General features: G+C 36.6%; 3 protein-coding genes across 5 annotated transcripts; all 3 read right to left on the bottom strand.

Moving 5' to 3' along the window:
• Positions 1–3,251: 3,251 nt before the first annotated feature.
• LOC9315275 (tropinone reductase homolog At2g29290) lies at positions 3,252–4,648 on the bottom strand. 2 transcript variants are annotated; one of them, XM_021029697.1, is made up of 5 exons: positions 4,539–4,648; positions 4,237–4,444; positions 3,933–4,149; positions 3,751–3,857; positions 3,252–3,665 (listed from the first exon to the last, which is right to left on the bottom strand). In XM_021029697.1, the coding sequence occupies exons 1-5, from the start codon at positions 4,601–4,603 to the stop codon at positions 3,474–3,476; spliced, it is 789 nt and encodes a 262-aa protein (XP_020885356.1). In that variant the 5' UTR covers positions 4,604–4,648; the 3' UTR covers positions 3,252–3,473. The 2 variants fall into 2 exon arrangements, with proteins under 2 accessions (XP_020885356.1, XP_020885357.1); XM_021029698.1 differs by having other exon boundaries at positions 4,333–4,444.
• A 729-nt stretch (positions 4,649–5,377) lies between these two features.
• LOC110229462 (tropinone reductase homolog At2g29330-like) lies at positions 5,378–7,392 on the bottom strand. The gene is made up of 6 exons (XM_021029696.1): positions 7,309–7,392; positions 6,544–6,630; positions 6,257–6,464; positions 5,967–6,183; positions 5,775–5,881; positions 5,378–5,679 (listed from the first exon to the last, which is right to left on the bottom strand). The coding sequence occupies exons 2-6, from the start codon at positions 6,609–6,611 to the stop codon at positions 5,488–5,490; spliced, it is 792 nt and encodes a 263-aa protein (XP_020885355.1). The 5' UTR covers positions 6,612–6,630; positions 7,309–7,392; the 3' UTR covers positions 5,378–5,487.
• On the bottom strand, positions 7,087–10,806 carry LOC9317106 (tropinone reductase homolog At2g29260, chloroplastic). Of its 2 annotated transcripts, XM_021029689.1 has the most exons (6): positions 10,495–10,806; positions 10,191–10,398; positions 9,866–10,082; positions 9,641–9,747; positions 9,361–9,501; positions 7,087–7,375 (listed from the first exon to the last, which is right to left on the bottom strand). In XM_021029689.1, exons 1-6 carry the CDS (start codon positions 10,749–10,751, stop codon positions 7,316–7,318), a joined length of 990 nt encoding a protein of 329 aa, XP_020885348.1. In that variant the 5' UTR covers positions 10,752–10,806; the 3' UTR covers positions 7,087–7,315. The 2 variants fall into 2 exon arrangements, with proteins under 2 accessions (XP_020885348.1, XP_020885347.1); XM_021029688.1 differs by lacking the exon at positions 7,087–7,375 and having other exon boundaries at positions 9,125–9,501; positions 10,495–10,805.
• Between the last annotated feature and the right edge of the window lie 2,984 nt (positions 10,807–13,790).

Genomic DNA, 13,790 nt, shown 5'->3' with positions numbered 1-13,790 from the left:
GAGCCAAAGCCAATTGGTTTTTGCGTTTTGCCCTCTGAAATCCACTAAAGAAGAAAGAAATCTCTCTATCACATCTTTTTTTTATATATCAAATACCTTTTTATAAAAATACTGCATTCCAAAACGATGGAACCTGCAGCCGAAATATATGGTGCCTCCTAACATGAGTTACGCCAACAAAAAGACTTAGAACAGAGCATATTACAGGAGAGTAGTAATACTGAGTTTGGAACACTCTAAACGAAGAAGCAAGAAGGGAGAGATTCTGAGGATTAGGCCGTTGCTCTCTTGATATATAAATGTGAGATTCCTAATAACAAAACCAGCTAGTTCTTTTGGTATGGCACGTCTTGGATTTAACAACTATGCTAATTTTTATCTTAGTTAGGATTTAGACGAGAACTAATCTCTAAGATAGTAGAGAAGTCTAAGAACATTCTCATGATTCACTTGGAGATTACATATATATAATACCTCTGCATAAGCAAAATAAATAATGGGAAATTGGTGTCAGTAACATGTTTTTCTTGGATGCAAAATCCAACAAATACGACAATGCAAGCAGAAGCTGCAGCCCACAGTCGTTGGTTGCATTTGTCGGACTTGGAGGAGAAAGTGCTGAAACAAAAATCAAAACTTCACTGGTTGAAAGTTGGAGATGGTAATAATAAGGTGTTTCACAAGGCTGCAAAGGTTAGGGAAGTTCGTAATGCGATTAAAGAAATCAAATGCCCTGATGGTACTATAGTCAACACTCAAGAAGAGATCAAGAAAGAGGCTGAAAGATTTTTCCATGATTTTTTGGCTCACAAACCAGCTCACTACCAGGGTATATCAGAGGAAGAGATACGAGATTTAGTGAAATACAGATGTTCCGAAGCAGATGGGATGCAGCTTGAAAGCGATGTATCTATAGAGGAAATCAGGGAAGTATTATTCTCCATGCCAAGGGATAAAAGTCCGGGGCCGGATGGATATACTGTGATGTTTTTAAAAGAAGCATGGCCAATAGTAAAGAAAGATTTTGAAGTTGCAGTACAATCTTTCTTTTTATATGGCTTTATACCTAAGGGAGTAAACACTACAATCTTAGCGCTCATACCAAAAAAGAAAGAGGCCACGGAGATGAAGGATTATAGGCCAATTTCTTGCTGCAACGTGATATACAAGGTCATATCAAAGATTATAGCAAATAGACTCAAAAGACTGCTCCCGGAGTTCATATCTCCAAACCAGTCGGCTTTCGTTAAAGATCGTCTTTTGATGGAAAATGTATTATTGGCATCAGAAATAGTTAAAGACTACCACAAAGACACGATCTCTTCCCGGAGTGCAATAAAGATTGATATATCAAAAGCGTTAGATTCGGTTCAGTGGCCGTTTCTCTTAACTACACTATCAGCCCTCAATTTTCCACCACGATTCATAAAATGGATTGAGCTCTGTATTACCACCGCCTCCTTCTCAGTACAGGTTAATGGTGAATTGTCTGGTCTGTTTTGAAGCGAGAGGGGTCTTCGACAAGGATGCTCATTATCTCCCTACCTCTTTGTAATCTGTATGCAAGTTCTGTCCACAATGCTTGACAACGCTGCCTTGGAGAGAATCATAGGCTACCATCCTCGATGTCAAAATCTGAAGCTCACACATTTGTGTTTCGCAGACGATCTATTGATATTCACAGATGGAAAAAAAAGATCTATTGAAAGCGTTTTGCAGACCTTTGATAAATTTGCAAAATTCTCTGGATTAAAAATCAGTCTTGAGAAGTCAACATTATATATGGCGGGAGTCAGAGACAGTGACAAGGAATTAATTCTATACTCCTTTCCTTTTGAATCAGGTACCCTACCAGTTCGTTATCTTGGCTTACCACTATTAACCAAAAGAATGACGACAAGTGACTATATCCCTCTCATTGAAAGAATCCGAGAACGAATTAGTTGCTGGACGGCTAGACACCTTTCATTCGCAGGGCGTTTACAACTCATAAGCTCAGTGATCCATAGTCTCACAAACTTTTGGATGTCCGCTTTTAGGCTACCGAATGCATGCATCAAAGAGATAGATGGCTTGTGCTCTGCTTTTCTTTGGTCCGGCCCCGAGTTAAATAGAAAAAAAGCTAAAGTATCATGGAACGATGTATGTATGCCAAAGGAAGAGGGAGGGCTGGGGCTCCGTTCCTTAACAGAAGCAAACAAGGTTTGTTGCCTAAAACTTATCTGGAGACTGTTGTCATCAAGCTCGCTGTGGGTACAATGGCTAAGGCAATATGTGATACGTAAGGGTTCATTCTGGTCGCTAAGAGACACATCAACGTTAGGGTCTTGGATGTGGAGGAAGCTACTAAAGTATCGTCACTTAGCTTCCGGTTTTACACAGTATGAGATCCGCAATGGAAAGGGCGTCTCCTTTTGGCATGATAACTGGTCACCTCTAGGCCCGTTGATTGCGATTTCGGGAACACGGGGCTGCATTGACATGGGAATTGATATACATGCCACTGTAGCAGAAGCATTAACACATAGACGAAGGAGGCACCGAGCTGATCATCTTAACCAAATGGAAGCACAGTTAGAAGAGCTGCGCACTAAGGGACTTGTAGAAACAGAGGATGTGGTCCTTTGGAAAGGAAAAGGAGGCCGGTTCAAGCCTAGCTTCAGCACCAAAGAAACATGGGCTGACACTCGTGAACAAAAGCCACGTAATGAATGGTATCAGGGTATATGGTTCTCACACGCCACCCCAAAATACTCCTTCATAACTTGGCTAGCAACAAAGAACCGATTATCAACGGGAGACAGAATGATGAGTTGGAATGCTGGGGTTAATCTCTCATGTGTGTTCTGCCAAGAGCAAACGGAAACTAGGAATCACCTATTCTTCACATGTCGATACTCAAGAGAAGTCTGGTCAGGGCTCACCTCAAAGCTGCTAACTAGACACTACTCTACGGATTGGACTACCATACTCAAACTCCTCACGGACAAGACATTGGGTAACAATCGTTTATTTTTGTTGAGATATGCTTTCCAAATTCTAGTGTACTCGATATGGAAAGAAAGGAATAGCAGAAGACATGGCGAAGAACCACTTCCATCAGCCCTTTTACTAAAAAGGCTTGACAAGGAGGTTCGAAACAAGCTCTCTACCATTAGAGACAAAGGAGACGGAAGATATGAGAGATGCATGATAACCTGGTTTGATACAAGATAGGAATGCTCTTGTTTTCCTTTTGACCATTTAGCAAATGTAAAGCCAACAAGCTTTAAGCTACAGTTGCACTTGATGTACAAACGATTTTTTCGAATAAATTTTACATTTTATTCAAAAAAAAAAAAAAAAAAAAAAAAAAGAAAGTATAGTATCATATATGTTTAATTAAGACCCTCATATGTTTTGTGCACTAGCACCGATGCTATTTTCTTTTTTAACTGTTTTCATTGGACAACACACACAACATAAGACCTAGCTCAAGCCTGTGGCTGATAGGAGAAGCCATTAACAGTGAGACCTCCATCAACACAAATGGTCTGACCAGTAATATAAGAAGCTGCAGGAAGACAGAGAAACGCTACAAGCGGTGAGACTTCATTTGCCTCTCCAACGCGCCCCATCGGTGTCCGTTGCTCTGCTTCTTTTTTAATCTCTTCATCACTGAGAAGCTGAGGGATTTTCATATACATTAAAAACTTAAAATCAAAAGTAATCTTTTTTATTCTCATAATACTAAGGAGAAATTGGCCTTACATCACTAATCAAAGGAGTTTTGATTACCCCTGGACAAATAGCGTTAGTCCTTATGTTGTCGCTCGCCCATTCGCAAGCTAAGTTTCTAGCCAGCTGATTCATGGCTCCTGAAATGAGTTTATATACACTTGCATAACAATCATAACGCAAGGAGGCATTGTTTTAAAGAGTATATATAGTACCTTTGGTTGCTCCATAGATGGATCCAACACTGACATGCACGACTCCGGCTATTGAGGACATGAACACAATGCTCCCTGAGCCAGAGGCTTTCAACAAAGGGTGCGCTAGCTGTGAAATATGGAAAGCTGACTCGAGATTTGTAGCCATTATAAACGAGAATTCTTCTGCTGTATACTCTGTGGTCGGCTTAAGTATAAACGTTCCTGCATTGTTTACCTACATAGACACACAATTAAAAAATCAACACGATCTGGTTCTTGTACATCCCCAGCTCGAGGTGGAAGAGATTATATATACACTTACGAGGATATTGAGTTTTCCTTGGAAGAGAGAGGAAACGGTTTCGATGAGTTTCTCTCGTTGGTCACGCAGAGAAACGTCGCAGACAGAAGTGGTGACCTGAAACCCTTTTCCTTGCCATTCACGCAAACGTTCTTGAAGCTGAGTCTCGTCTCTGGCACATGTGTGGACTCTTGCTCCCAACATTGATAGTTCCTCCACCACAGCTTCCCTATTCAAGTATTCATGACACACACTAACATAGTTAGTTCTTCCATAATTGTAAATCACAGTAGAATAATAGAACATGTAAAATGGGGACTGACCCGATTCCTTTTGTGCCACCGGTCACAAGAGCAGTCATACCTTGAAGACTCCATCTTTTATCCATTTTTCTTGTATCTTACTTGAAGTGACCAGAAATGCCACAGATGTTGTATATACAAATGATTGTGGATCAGATAAGTGTGAACTTAATGAGTGTATTTGTATGTGTGGTGGAAATATTAAGCTAGTGGTCCTGACCAAAAATGACATTTTATTGTCAAAATCTTTGAGCAAAACTTACCTCTTTTTCTTTAAATGCACTCACAAAAAACAACTGAAACTAGAAGTCAGAATGATTAACAAAATTAGTATACAATACAAGTTTAGATAACAACATTTTAATCTGTTCCAAAAGTCTTAACAGAACAGAAGAGCAGAGATCCTTCGTCAATGTAATATTGAGATCTTTCATCTCCTTCATATAACTAATTTCCTTCAGGGTATTTTGTCATTCTACATGAACCACTTATAAAAGATAGTGAAAGTAACAGAATTAGCTTTGACTTTCTCAAGTTCTGCAGCATTTATATATATAGCTGGTTGATTTGAATCACACAGATTCCATCCCTGTAAGATTCTAAGGTATTGTTACTACTTACTAGGATTGAGTTAACAATTGAGCAAAGAAGCTGCTATATACAAAAGCAAAGTAGAGTTTTATGAAATAAGCCTCTCTGTTTCTATGCAAAGACACTGAAAGACCGAAAGGGTTCCAAAGGCGTGTAAGTTTGTTTCAAGTAAGAATCTATTTTGTCATAGAACATTTTGATGTATGAGAGACATTTTTGCCGGCCGTGTAATAATCTTCTATCGGAGCAAGATTAGCAATTCCACAATGTAATTGTGAACTAGTTCGTGCATAAACCAAAATCATAGCGTGAGAGTTTTTATTGAAGAGAGAACATTGAGCGTTTAGGACAAAAGGGGAAAACGTGACAAGGTCATTTCTCAAGCGTGTTGCTGATAGGAGAAGCCATTAACAGTGAGACCTCCATCAACACAAATGGTCTGACCAGTAATATATGAAGCAGCAGGTAGACATAGAAAAGCCACAAGTGATGCAACCTCTCTTGGCTCTCCAGCGCGACCAAGTGGAGTTCTACCGAACAACGCCTCCTTGAAACCGGCGTCATCAAGATACTACAAGAAACAAAATTGAGACATGATTAGAGGAATTGAGGTTGTTAAATTCACTAAAATATGTTTAAAGTTTTTTTTTTTTTTAAATATATTACAGCTTGAGCCAGAGCAGTGGTGATAAAATTAGGAGCAACAGCGTTGGCTCTTATGCCATCTGTTGCCCATTCACATGCCAAGTTTCTTGCTAGCTGATTCAAAGCTCCTGGACATATAAACATAACATATATATTGATTTAGTATTGCTATGATCTGCATGCATCAGATAATACTTAGGAAAGTCTATGTACCTTTGGTTAAACCATATATGGATCCACAGTCAATTGATACAACCCCTGCAATAGACGAAATGAAGACGATGTTTCCAGAGCCTGAAGCCTTTAAGAGAGGATGTGAAAGCTGGCTAAGATGATAAGCAGATTCTACATTTGTTGACACCTGGAAGGAGAAATCATCTTCCAGATATTCCGTTGTTGGCTTTGTGCGAATTACGCCAGCGTTGTTCACCTATGTTGAATCAAAAGAGTAAAACAACAATCTTGTTCACTGGTTAAATCTTAAAATCTAATCTTTTGCTTACAAGAATGTTAAGCTTGCCATCAAACAGCGAGGAGACGGTTTGCATGAGTGTTTCCCTCTCGGAACGAGAGGATACATTACAGATTGAACCACTCACTTGAAACCCTTTCTTTTCCCATTCTCTTAAACTTTGGTTGAGCAGTGTTTCAGATATGTCGCATACATGGACTTTGGCCCCAAAACCGGCTAGCTCCTCTACTATCGCATGCCTAAAACATTCCACACACATAAATTCCTTGGATATCAAATAGAAGTAGAAAACTGGGAATAAAGAGAAAGAAGACAAACCCGATTCCTCCCGCTCCACCAGTCACAAGAGCAGTCATACCTTGAAGACTCCATCTGCTGTTATCCATCTTTATCTATAACTTATAACTAACAAGAGCTTCTTCAGATTATATAGATCACTAAAACCTTACATGATTAAACATCCATAGGAATAAAAAACGTGATAAAACAACGACCAACTCTTGATGTGGTGACATTTGCATAGTTTGATTGACACGTAAAATACAGAAGAGACCACCCTTTGACACCAATGCTGAGGAAAAAAATCTCTCAACATCAATTCTGACAGTACCAAGAGAGCTTGTTCTTCCACTATGTATGCCTAGGATTTTTACCACTTTGTGTAAACTTCGCTTAATTAAGATTTGGACCAAAATTCTTCTTTAAATTTGTAGAGAAATCAAAGACCATTCGAATAATGCACATGAATAGTGCATTATTATAAAAATCTGCAGAAGCAAGTAATTAATTATTCCAGGGATTTCAAATTAAAGCAGACACTGCCTCACAACATTATGAGACACCAAATCTCACCATTAGGTATTGGCCAAAGTGGATAATTTATTCAGATATTGAACTCTCATTCACCGCAAGCATAAGTATGTAAGAATCTTCAAGAAACAAAACATAGACGAAAAAAAGACTCAATCCCACTTATCCAAACTACATTTATAACATATTGACCACTACTTTTGGACCGCCAAGATATTTTTAAACGACTCGAAGATCTAGATATTGAAATTATGATTTATGTACCATGCATACATGTGATTTAAGGCAGAGGCCTGAAGGAGAAACCGTTGACTATAGCACCTCCGTCAACGCAGATTGTCTGACCTGTTATATAAGCTGCAGGAAGACATAGCAGTGAGACTTCCTTTGCTTCAGGGATTATTTTCACAATACAATAAAAGAGCATGAAAATGGAAGCTAAGATTCCCAATAGGGACTGACCCGATACTTTTACGATCAGTGACAAGAGCGGTCATTCCTTGAAGACTCCACCTCTTATACATTACTGTGTTTGACACTGCAGCCCGAGACACACTGAGATAATAAACCAAAACTTAAGCAGTGAGCAATTCATAGTTAGCCAAGAGTTTTCTGAAACATACCGTTGAAGATGATTTAGGGAGATAAGAGACAAAGCTTGACCTCCTTTTTTCTGTAGCCAGGAACCGATAGCAACCATGCAAGTGAGCACCAGAGCTGTGGAAACAATTTGAGCTCAGATTTTCCCTTATATAGCTTTTATTTTCGTAGAACAAAAGTAATATCTACGGTCTTCAAGGTTCATGCACTCCAAGACACCCTCAACCACTTGATTCACCTTTAAATAAAACTTACTACTTACCAAAAAAATCATGATGATGTTTCATGTATATCATTGGCTTTGTTAAAAGTATGCCAGCAATGTTTCTAAATTGGGAAAGGAGAACCAGTTACACATTTAACTAAAGGTTTGCGTAAAGTAGGCACCAAACTCATGTCTCTGATTTAGCTTCCTCTGTATAGCCTAGTGATGATGTGAATCTTGCATATGGTTACTTGCAAGGATGATGAGTGTGCCAGGAATTGAATGGATAGGGACAATCTCCGTCAGTTTTCACTCTGAGGTCAAGTCACAGACTTTATTCTATCCACATCGAACATACAAAATCGGGTTCTCGACATGAGTGTATTCTTCCCCAAAAACTATCTAGTTCCTTCATTATGGCATTTCTAAACACTCCACGTGTATGCGGATAATACTATCCAGTAAATTGTAGCTGAGTTAGGATTCCAAGTTTCAAACCTTTTTTGTACCTAGAGAAAAGAGGAAAATACAACAGAAGTGCTTCTCAAAATCCAACTAGCTTTCATTGTTCACTTCACCGTGGGTGCATGTCTTTGATAAGAACCTCGTTAATTCCTCAATGAGATCGAATTACAATGCCTAGAATCAAGAATTATTTGAGATAAACCACAACTGTCCCTAAAAACAAACCAAAACCTAGAGATTCCATAATGCCTCAAACATTGTACTGAAAAGTACTTTAAAAGATAATGCCTCAAGGCCCTCAACTGTCCCTCTCAGTCTTATACTGACATTTATGACTAAAAGATAGGATTCTAATCAAATGATAAACCAATCCAATATCGAAAAAATTGAATTTCACTGACCATAAGAGAATATATTCAGATATTAATTCCCATCGATATTTAAAAAAAAAAATATGAGTCTCCTAATCACTTCTGACATTAAACAAAAGTAGAACTAAATGCCGTAAGAAATTCACAGGGAAGAAGGAGACTGACCCAATCTCACAGGCTCCATCAAATACAAGGGAAGTAATTCATTGAAGACTCCTCCTGTTGTCTCTGGAACCTCCCTCTTTCTCGGTCGTTCTTGCATATGAGTGCAGGTTCAGGACACAGTGAAAGCAAAACCAAAAAGATGACACCAAATACAAGCCAATGAACACTCATTGAGGAAACATTAAGTCTTTGTTATCACAAAAGTCATAACATGAAAAGTTCCTCAGCACCTTTCCATCACATACACAATCAAGATAATAAGTAATAGATATGGGAAACTTAATCACGCTAACTGATGCTAAATTATCCTTTTCATTAACAGTAGACTTTTTAACACAACTAAAATTCTCATGTAAGTAGAAGGCAGAAAGCTGTTTAGTATCAATCGACGAATTGCTTTCACAGGAGAAATGAGATATACTACAGATCAAACAACGGATCCCAAGGAAACTAGTAAAACGACAGAGTGGCCTACTCATGTTGTGGGAAGAAACCGTTTATTGACATTCCTCCATCAACATAAATAATCTGCCCTGTAATATATGATGATGCAGGTAGGCATAAAAAAGCCACTGCAGAAGACACCTCTCTCGGTTCGCCAAGCCGACCAAGAGGAGTTACTGAGTAGACTTCTTCTAGGTAGTCTTCGTTGCTAAGGACCTGAGACCAAAAGACAAGAATCATCTTAACTAAGATACAAACAAATGAGCTTACTCTTTATCATTTTAATTTTCAGCTTCAAGAGATTAATATTTAATTGCAAGGTATAGATAAAGCTTATGAGACCATAGAAAATTACTTGCTCTACCATCGATGTTTTGATATACCATGGTGCAACAGCATTGACCCTTATATTGTCCTTAGCCCACTCGCAAGCCAGACTTCTCGTAAGTTGATTAATTGCTCCTAAAACACAAAGGCCAACGAAAAGAACCAAAGTTTATCGATTGCTTGCTCCTTATAGTTTCTAAGACATTTTGGTATAACCTGAATGAACGAATGCTGCATAAGAGGAGATACCTACCTTTGGTTGCAGATTGAACCGACATATTCTTGAGTGAGACAAAACCAGAAACAGAAGAGATGGATACAACACTGCCAGCCTCAGATGCTCTAAGTAACGGATAAGCAAGCTGACATAAATGGAAAACCGATTCGAAATTCGTCGACATGAGAGTCGAAAATTCTCCAGCCGTAAACTCTACCATTGGTTTCCTAATGTTCGTCCCAACATTGTTTACCTAAAAAGCATCAAAATTTAAAGACAAGATTACACAAGAAAGAAAGTTATTTTCTACAATTGTTCTCACAGACAAACCAACGAACACTTTATGTGCATTAACCCTTACAAGGATATGAAGCTTCCCGTCAAAGACAGATGATACAGTCTCCATCAAATCCTCTCTCTGAGATTGATCAGAGACATCGCAGACGGATCCCGCAACTCTGAGACCATAACGGTTCCAATCACTCAAACAATTCTCCAGCTCGTTCTCATTTCGAGCGCAAGTGTGAACCTTTGCTCCAAGACCAGCCAATTCCTCCACAATCGCACGCCTGTTTACTTAAACAGTAACACACACTAGTCTGAGAATTTGCGTTTGATAAAGGCTCATACTTTTTGAAATTGGAAAGATGTGAAGAGGGACAAACCCGATTCCGCGAGTGCCGCCGGTGACAAGAGCAGACAATCCATTGAGAGACCATCTTTCGTTGGAAGTAATGGCAATGGAGCTCTGTGATGCGCAAGGGACGAAGACGGAGGAGGATGAGGATTTGGGTTGTGGGTTTATGCGTTTGAAAGAGAGGTATAAGTGAGGTTTAAGGGAAGAAGAAGAAGAAGAAGGAAGAAAGTGAAGGTTTTGAGGTGGATTTATGTACAAGTGAGAAGCCATGTCAAGCACCACCATTGATGGCTTATGTTTCAGCTTACCAAGTGTTCTTTTTTTTTTTTTTTTTTTTATCATCACTTACCAAGTGTTCACCATTATGGTTTTTTTGTTTTTTTAAAATGCAACGTTTCATAGAGGTAGTCAGGTAGACGCTCAACATTAGGGTGTCAAAATGGGTTAATATCCATTGGTTACCCGAACCCGCCCATAATTTTAGTAGGTTTGGGTAGAATTTTTTTACCCATATATATAAATGGGTTTTAGTGGGTTATCTTATTAGGGTTATGGGTTTAATGGGTAAAACCCATTAGGATCATGGGTTACCCATGGGTTTCATAACCAAAACTAAAAAGTAAAATTTATATATATCTATATTGATATATTATGTAAAATTTATATAAATATATGTAAAATATCTTCTTTTCTTTACAACTATATATGTAAAATATCTAAAATAACTATTAAAGTTTACATTTTACCTAAAAATAAAAGTAAAAAGTAAAATATATGTATAATATTATTTTAATTTATTTATTATTAAAAGTAAAAAGTAAAATATATGTAAAATATATGTAAAATAAAAGTAAAAAGTAAAATAACTAGATTTTTTTAATTTATTATTTAAAAACTTTTGTTGGTTTACAATTTTATGTTATTTTTTTTTTGGAGTTTTATTATTTATATATTTTATTATACATATATATATATGGGTACCCATATAACCCATTAAGCCAATGGATTTCTACAATAATGGGTTTGGGTATGTAAATTCAACCCATATAAATATATGGGTCGGGTCAAACCCGTCCATTAAACACTCGAACCCATATGGGTTTGGGTCGGGTCGGGTCGGGTTACCCATTTTGACACCCCTACTCAACATTTATTTTAGAACTACATTTTTAATCCGTGGGACCTCTTTTTTTCTTTACGATATCTTCTTAAAATTTAATGATTATGTATTATATATAAAATTTTGTAAATTATATCATTTTATAAGATATTTATAGTAAAACTTCTATAAATTAATATTATATATTTTATAGCTTACAATTGTTATTAAGTAATGGTATACCATATGCCAGACCACAATTTTTTTTATATACAATCTTATCTAAATCAGACTGATTCGATATATCTAATATTGGTGGTGTTAAAAAATAATAAATGAGGATTTAACCTGCATTGTAGCGGATTAATGATATTTTAAATTTTTATTAATATTGATTCAAACCCGTCCCGCCATATAACTCCGACTCGCATTATAATCTGTCTCGTGTTATTTTATTTTTTATACGTTCAAATATTCATAATATTCTAAAAAATCTATGAATTTTAAATATATCAATTATAATATTTTAAAAATTTTAAAAGTTTAAAATTTAAAATTTCCAGTAAAATTAAACCATTGAACTAAAAACAGAATTAAACCGTATACAAACTTTTAAATTTGGATGTTTGTTAGGTTAAGCATCATGCTCATTCGAATTTTGATTCATTTTGATCCTATTTATAATATGACTTATAATCATTGTCTAAACATTTTAGGTATGTGGGACATTGAGTACACATATTTTTTATTAATTAGGTAATATATGTCCGTTTTTTAAATTTCGAATTACAATATATGCAGAAAAAATTTAAGATTTTTTTTTGACTTTATGTATTGTATGATGATACAAAACAGTTAAAAATAAATCAAACAAAGATGATAGGAAATTTATAATTTTAAATCTTAACCAAATCTTTAAATATTTATATTATTAAATATGGAATATCCGATTGATAAGTTTGGATATGTTTTGACCCGATCCAAGTTAAATATGGAATATCCGAGTCGGGTACCAAATTTTTTGGATCATAATTTAACCCATCCGCTAACAAATGTATTTCAAAATTACTATAGAGATTTTATAATGTTCAAAGTTCTTTCTCTTTATGCTTTGGGCGTCTACCTCTATGAAATACCGTTTTCAAACAAAAATAATAATAATACTTTAATATAAGTTAAAAGATAGGGTTGTATTTACATGTTTTCACCATCGAACACATGGTCTATGGAAATAATCGATTCTAAAACCAGTGTTTTTCCATTCAAATGAAGAATATACAGAGAAGCAACAAATACGTAATTGTCAACATATATGAAAACAATGTCTAAGAACTAAACAACAATTAACCGACTAGTCGTGAAACCATCTATAGGTCTATACCACAAAAACATTTGATGGTTCTCTCACTAGCTTCTTAACTTCAACATGCTTACTCTATTGGATCTCAAGTCCAAAACACAAGCATAAGAGTAAATATGTATCAACATTTCAGAAATAGAAGAAGAGTGAAGCTGCCTCATGGGTCCCTCTTCTTGTACGCCTGCTTTGGGGTGACAGCTGAGTTGGAATGCTGCTTCTTTTTCTATTTTTTTTGGTCTTTGATATACTGGGATCTTGCCAACTTATGCCTACTAACATCAATAGCCGAAACATCTCCATCCGGTGATGAAAACTCCCACAAGAGTAAAATAAAAACAGAAATCAAGAGTAAAACTCCTACATACAAGATATACCGTTCTCAAACAAAAATAATAATAATACTTTAATATAAGTTAATTATATTTATCGTAGACTTGGATCAAATAAATTCACTTTCAGTATATGGCATACAGTTTCAATACGGTAGATTAAAGTGGAAAATAGGGAGATAATTGCGTTTGTGAAGAACGGTCGCGGTCAATGGAGATAGCGGTTATCTCAAGCACGGTCACTTTCAGTGCATGGCATACATTTTTAATACGGTATATTAAAGTGGAAAATGGAGAGATAATTGCGTTTGTGAAAAACAGTCACGGTCTCAAGAGTGGAGATAGTGGTTATATCAAAGTATCTATGGACGTGATATTATTGAAGTTGAAGACACACTGATATGTTGTGTTTTTATCGGTTTTGAGTCTTTGTTTTCTTTCCTAGATCATATATTTTATAGAGTCAAAGTTTTTTTTTAGAGTCTTTTAGTCCTTTATCGAGTCTCTACAGGTTTTAGGTTGCTTCGGAGGAAAAA

The sequence above is a fragment of the Arabidopsis lyrata genome (assembly GCF_000004255.2).
Source record: "Arabidopsis lyrata subsp. lyrata unplaced genomic scaffold ARALYscaffold_4, whole genome shotgun sequence".
NCBI lineage: Eukaryota > Viridiplantae > Streptophyta > Magnoliopsida > Brassicales > Brassicaceae > Arabidopsis > Arabidopsis lyrata.
The sequence above is the reverse complement of the archived record's forward strand: the minus strand, read 5'-3'. Positions and strand labels throughout refer to the sequence as shown.

Excerpts from the sequence above, each read along its gene's own strand:
- LOC9315275 (XM_021029697.1), bottom strand. The coding sequence starts at position 4,603 with ATGGATAAAAGATGGAGTCTTCAAGGTATGACTGCTCTTGTGACCGGT. Across the intron at positions 4,445-4,538 it reads GGTGGCACAAAAGGAATCGG|GGAAGCTGTGGTGGAGGAAC; the intron begins GTCAGTCCCCAT and ends ATACTTGAATAG. Across the intron at positions 4,150-4,236 it reads AAGGAAAACTCAATATCCTC|GTAAACAATGCAGGAACGTT; the intron begins GTAAGTGTATAT and ends GTGTCTATGTAG.
- LOC9317106 (XM_021029689.1), bottom strand. The coding sequence starts at position 10,751 with ATGGTGGTGCTTGACATGGCTTCTCACTTGTACATAAATCCACCTCAA. Across the intron at positions 10,399-10,494 it reads GGCGGCACTCGCGGAATCGG|GCGTGCGATTGTGGAGGAAT; the intron begins GTTTGTCCCTCT and ends TTAAGTAAACAG. Across the intron at positions 7,376-9,360 it reads TTACAGGGCAGATTATTTAT|ACAATCTGCGTTGACGGAGG; the intron begins GTTGATGGAGGA and ends ATAACAGGTCAG.
- LOC110229462 (XM_021029696.1), bottom strand. The coding sequence starts at position 6,611 with ATGGATAACAGCAGATGGAGTCTTCAAGGTATGACTGCTCTTGTGACT. Across the intron at positions 5,882-5,966 it reads CATATATGGTTTAACCAAAG|GAGCTTTGAATCAGCTAGCA; the intron begins GTACATAGACTT and ends TTATATGTCCAG. Across the intron at positions 5,680-5,774 it reads CCACTGCTCTGGCTCAAGCT|TATCTTGATGACGCCGGTTT; the intron begins GTAATATATTTA and ends TGTTTCTTGTAG.